Source organism: Drosophila navojoa, chromosome 4 (assembly GCF_054131105.1).
Source record: "Drosophila navojoa isolate 15081-1374.11 chromosome 4, UAZ_NAV_1.0, whole genome shotgun sequence".
Classification (NCBI taxonomy): Eukaryota; Metazoa; Arthropoda; class Insecta; order Diptera; family Drosophilidae; genus Drosophila; species Drosophila navojoa.
This window is the reverse complement of record NC_142892.1, coordinates 17,221,454-17,227,672: the sequence shown is the minus strand read 5'-3', so window position 1 is coordinate 17,227,672 and position 6,219 is coordinate 17,221,454. Positions and strand designations below refer to the sequence as shown.

Below are 6,219 nucleotides of genomic sequence, written 5' to 3'. Positions count from 1 at the left end.
TATGAATCTTTGTTATTATTTGTCAGTGGAATTGACTCAAATTTGAGAGCGGCATTTGACTCTATAGTTAGAGATTCGTGTTTGCAAAGAGATCGTCGCCATCTGAATATACAGCTCACATTTCGTTATATGTGTATTCGTTCTCAGAGGGCATCGGCTTGATCGTGTTGAGACGGCGTTCGTACTTTGAGCATAACTAGAATCCGTTCGATGGGAGCAAATGTTCGGTTGTCGACAGCTCTCTAAAATAATATAAATTAGATATACACAGTCATAGACGAACATTTAGTAGAGCACAGCACGACAATCATTGTCGGCTGCTTTTGTTTAGCACAGACTAAGCAAGACTATAGTTTATTATGAACAATTAGCTTTAAATAAATAATAATAATAAAAAAAAAAATAATAATAAATTAATAAATAAAATAAATAAATAAAAAAAACAACAAATAAATATAAAAATAAAAATATATAAAAATAAATAAATAAAAATTAATAATAGTCTGTGAATAATAATAATTAAATAATTAAATAAATACTAATTGATTTAAATTATTTATGGAACATTTATAAAAATTTTAAAAATATTTAATAATGTATAGATATACTTTAATGAAAAAAAAAAAAAAATAGATAAATATAAGAGAATTAATAAATATATAAATAAAATATAATAAAAATATTTTAAAATAAATAAAGTGTAATACTTTAATAGAGCTATCGTATATTTTGTAATAACATATAATATATTATATCATAAATGATAATTAATTTATATATAAATATAATTTATGATTATATAAAAAATGTTATAGTTTATAAAAAATAATCAAATAATAGCTAAATAATATACTAAAAAATATATGCAATTCGTTTATATAGCCATCAATTGATTCATTTCTAACTTTAAGAACGCTCACAAATTACACTTCCTGCTGCCTGTTTCACACATTTGATTTCTGTCCACTCATATTTCCTGCTGCTGGCATAACAATACCCTGTAATAGCCAGTCAGCAGCTCCTTTCCAGCTCCACTTTCCTTTTGTTGAGCTTGGTCCACGCCCGAACCCTACGTAATTACATTGTTATTTAGCTCAGCAAGTTTGTGTACCTTAACACTAATCAATTTTTAATGAAATAACATAAACCCTTTTTTTTTGGGGGGCCCTGGCCACACTTAATCAGGCAATAATAACATAAATTAAATAAACAAAGTCACGTACAATCAACCAATAATACGCGCGCTGAAGAACTTTTATTTTCTTAGTGTTGCGATGGAGAAAGGAGAGCAGAGGGAGAAAGAGGAGAGTAGAGCGGAGCAGAGCAGAGCTGTTTGACGTTTGAGGAGCGAACACGATGATGTGTGTTAAATTTCACGGGCTCTACGAGTCGAACAATAACAATAACAAGAGCAGCTGTTCGACAGCGATCTGGATCTGGATCGGGGCTGGGCATGGGCTGGAGAATATTGCAAGTTCATTATACAAACACCAATCAAACATCGCGGGACAGGTATGAAAATCCAATTAAAACCGCGTAAAAACGTTGCAACTGATGATGTTGATAATAATGCCGATAATGATGAAGGCCATGATGATTACGATGATGATGATGATGATGGAGCTCTCTGGATGTGTGATGGAAAACTGCAAGCTCATCGCACTTCTCACTCAATTAGAACAGAAAATTCAAAGGAAACGTGTAAACAAAATAAATACGAAATCAAGCAACAGACTCGACTTGACTCGACTCGACTCGACTTTGACTCCTGCCTTGTGTCGATTTTTCCAGCCATCAGTTGTGGTTGCTGTTGTTGCTTTTGGTTGCGCTTTCCGTCTAAAAGGCTTGAGTTGATTTTGAAGTGGCCAACACGGCAGGTCGGACCATACCAAGCCGGGCAACAGAGCCACTTGAATCTTTTATTTTTTCTTTATTTCTTTCTTTCTTTTTGGCATTCTTCACCTGTCAAGTCGGTAGTTTCGGACTCTTGGAGTCCGAGCAGCGATAGCCAGCTCTGACCGCCGGCTCGCTAGCAGCTGGTTGCGGCAAAGTGCAATAAGAACGTCTAAAACCTCACACTTCACAACTTTTGCCGAAACATCAAAGTTGACGTACACAATGGCCATTGATGTGATACAACTGAAGTGCAAAGAAAACAAAACACGAATCCCTAGCACTGCGGTCGCTACCTCGCCCTCCCACTCTTCACTCTCTCCATCTCTCTCTTTCTCTTTCACACCTTAACCAGCTTCAGCTTCAGCTTCAGCTTGCTGCCGAGCAGCCAACATCGACATCAACATCGTTGGCGGTGGCTTCCACGTTGTCGTCAACTTCAACAAGCGTAAAATATTCTCAGAATTGCAACAACTTTAGTTCAGCCTCAGCCTCAGCTTTAGAGTCAGCCTCAGCCTTTTGGGCAACATTTTGACAGCCTAGAGAGGCGAAGGCAGGTGCGACTGCATATTAGGCGCCCAAACTGGGGCGCTGAAAATGATATAAAATATGAGTAGCTGTGTTTTAATAAATGTCATTCAAAATGGGATGGACTAGATAATTTAATAATATAATAAAAATATTATAAATAAATACCTAGACTTTTAACTAATTTATTATTTTAAAATTGGTTCATTAAAGCTTAAAATATTTATTTACTATATTGGTATATTAATAAAAATATATAAATAAATTAGTACTCAGATAAACATTAAAATTAATTTATAAATTTGTTCCTTATTATTTAATAAAAAAAATTATTTTGAACAATTCATAAAATTATAATATATAATTTTAAAAAAGTTGTATACATACTTATGTATTTTATAATAGCTATATTTCCTTAAAAAATATATATATCATTTTGGTTTTTATTTATTTATTATTTTTAAATATAAGGTGAATTTAAAATATATTTTTTATATTTAAAGTAAATTAAGTAGCTAGAAAACATAAATATTATTTAAATATATTTTCTAACTAATTTTTAATCCCCAATAATTAAAAGAAATAAATATTTTTGCATATACATAATTAGTTTGGCTTTTTGTTTTAAATGAAATCAGTAGTAAATGTATTTTTTGTCGAAACTAAATTCTGAATTTGTTGTACAAAATGGCAAAGCGAACCAATGACTCCTTCTCTGCGCAACGGCATTCGCATGCGAGAGCTACTCAGAGCATGACGCCGCCAGCGCAAGCGCTGGACATCAATCGGATAATCAGGGATATTGTCAACTGCGAGAATCCTGCACAGGGGGCCAATCTGACGGAGAATCAGATACGTTTCGTGTGCATGGAGGCCAGGCCCATATTTCTGAGGGAGCGATCGCTCTTGGAGATCCGGCCGCCAGTGAAGATCTGTGGGGATGTGCACGGACAGTTTGTTGATCTGCTGAGGATCTTGCATTCGGGCGGCTATCCGCCGGCCTCCAGATATCTGTTTCTGGGCGATTACGTGGACCGTGGCAAGCTGTCCATTGAGACGTTCACACTGCTGCTGGCCTACAAGGTGCGCTACCCGCACGTGATGTGGCTGCTGCGCGGCAACCACGAGTGCGCCAGCATCAATCGCATCTACGGCTTCTACGACGAGTGCAAGCGTCGGTACTCGATAAAGCTCTGGCGCTACTTTGTGGACACCTACGACTGCATGCCGCTGGCAGCATTGGTGGGCGGGCGCATCTTTTGCGTGCACGGCGGGCTCAGTCCCAGCCTGAGGAGCTTCGACGACATATTGGCCATCAAGCGACCCTGCGACATACCCGAACAGGGTCTGATCTGTGATCTGCTGTGGAGCGATCCCGACGACAAGGTGATGGGCTGGGGCGGCAACGATCGCGGCGTTAGCGTCACCTTCGGCGCCGATGTGGTGCGCAATTTCTGCTTTCGCATGGGCGTCGATGTCATCTGTCGCGCCCATCAGGTTGTCGAGGATGGCTACGAGTTCTTCGCACGCCGCCAACTGGTCACCATCTTCTCCGCCCCGAACTATTGCGGCATGTTCGACAATGCCGGCGCCGTGATGGTTGTCAATGACGATCTCATTGTCAGCTTCATCATACTGCGGCCCACGTATGCGGTACGCAACATGGTCGGCGCTGAGCACATGACTGCCACGGGCAAGAACCGAAACTATTAGCATCAGCTTGGAGAGAGAGAGAGAGAGAGAGAGAGAGAGAGCATTCATTCATTGCGTTCGATTTTTTTGTGCGGCTAGCAAATAGTCAAGTAAAGTGTCAAGTCGATGTTTTAAATTTGGGACTAGTTTGTATATTTTTCGAGAAAAAATATATGAGAAAACTTAAAAAAAAAAAAGAAAATGATAATCTAATAATGTAAACAAATTTTATACCAAAATAGATTTTTGTTATTTTATAACTCGGTCTGAAAAGTTATCGAGTTTCCTTATTGCAAGATTATTCATATATATTTTTGTTCATATTTAAGCATGAGAAATAAGAGAATCAAGAGTAATAATTGAAATTTGAGCAGGAAAATGTAAACATTTTAAGTAAAAATATATTTTATTTTCTTGCGCGCTGAGACGAAAAGCTCTTGGGGTTTGCTCACTGTAAACAAAATGTATTTATTTATTTTATTTTATTTTTCTTAGTTTTACATATTTATTTAAAAGCTCAAAGATTTTCTATTAGACTTTAGATTTTTCTGTAGTAAAAAAATGTATTTACTATATGTTTTCTTTTCTTATATGTATAGTTTTTTCAATATTTTAACATTTCGAATGTTCATAAACTGTATATATTATTCTTTTTTCATTTCATTGCACTCAGCTTAAGACTTTACTTTTCCGTCTGTAAGCAGATTGCAGAACTTCCTGCAATCCTTGTTTTCCCAGCCATCGGCAGCCCTTTCTAATTGTCGACCTCATTTCCACATGTGTCGCTACTGTTGCATTTGCGCAATTACCGACCCAACGACGCCTGGACAATGACAGTGCCAACACATCCACACACACACACTCCCATCCGCACATCCAACAGCCAACAGCCAACATCGAGCATCCAGCATTGACGTCGACATCGACATGGACATCTACATAGACAGCACGACGTCTGCACTTAACAATTTCGGCAATGTTGCATGTTTCGTCGTGTGCTGAATGTTGCATAAATAAAGCGCAGATCACACGCAAACAGTGGCTTCAGCTGCAACAGCAACAACAACAGCAACAGCAGCAACTCTTTGGCATTGCAGTTTGAAGTTGCAGAGCGACGTTTGGCAGCGGTTTTTAGCTGCTCGCTCGACTGCAGCGCACACGGACGGGACGACACGGACAACATCAAAGTGTTGACTTGACATTTTGAACGACATTTTAACCTGTTTAGCCGTTGCGGCCAAGCTAAACCAAACAAGCGTAGCCAGAGCCAGAGCCAGAGAGCCAAGTCAAGCCAGCGTACCATGGCAGTGGCATCATTGGGGTCTCGTTGTCAAGTCAGGGGCACAGCCAGAGCCAAGCAGCCGAAGAAGCCGAGGGGCAAATGGAACCAGCCAAGCAAACAACATGCCATGCTGCAATACGAATGACTGCACGCCGCTCCAAATGCCCTAACAACTGAGTGGAAGGGTAGCAACGACTAGCGCCAAAGTAGTTTCGTATTGGAGAATGATATATGTATATATATTTTAATAGAAAAATGTACATATATTAATCTGAAAGCGCTTTGAAGGCTATGCTACATATGATTAATAAATGATATGATTAATAATTTATTTATTTATAATTTATATTTATTTTTTATTACTTCGGAATTGAGCAATTATATATAAATTAATAATATTTCAATTTATTTATTATTATATTTTATTAATTATTTAAATATTTTTGTTATTTTTTTGTCTGTTTCATGCCAATTTTTATATTATTTTGATTTGTAATATAAATAAAATATTTTTAAAAATTTTCTTATAATTTGTAACATATTTAATCTTCATATATTATTTAGAACTGCCTTTGGGCTATTTTAAATTTTTCCTAACTAAATATAAGCTCTCTCTGCTTAAAGACGAAACTCTTCTCCCTTGCTCTAGCTTAAAAGTGTTCTTTTAATATACCAGCATATAAAATAATATTAAAAGAAATTTAATTTCTGACAAAAAACTTGTTTTATTTATTTTCTTTTTTAATTACCTTATGCAGCGCATTTAGTATTCGTTCAAATCCCATTTAATTCTCAAGTTATCGCTGTTTGGATTACTGCTGCCG

At 36.9% G+C, this 6,219-nt stretch overlaps 1 protein-coding gene across 1 annotated transcript; it reads left to right on the top strand.

Moving 5' to 3' along the window:
• Nucleotides 1-3,027: 3,027 nt before the first annotated feature.
• Nucleotides 3,028-4,150, top strand: LOC108652576 (serine/threonine-protein phosphatase alpha-2 isoform). The gene has a single exon (XM_018102787.3). The coding sequence runs from the start codon at nucleotides 3,109-3,111 to the stop codon at nucleotides 4,132-4,134; it is 1,026 nt and encodes a 341-aa protein (XP_017958276.1). The 5' UTR covers nucleotides 3,028-3,108; the 3' UTR covers nucleotides 4,135-4,150.
• Nucleotides 4,151-6,219: the final 2,069 nt, after the last annotated feature.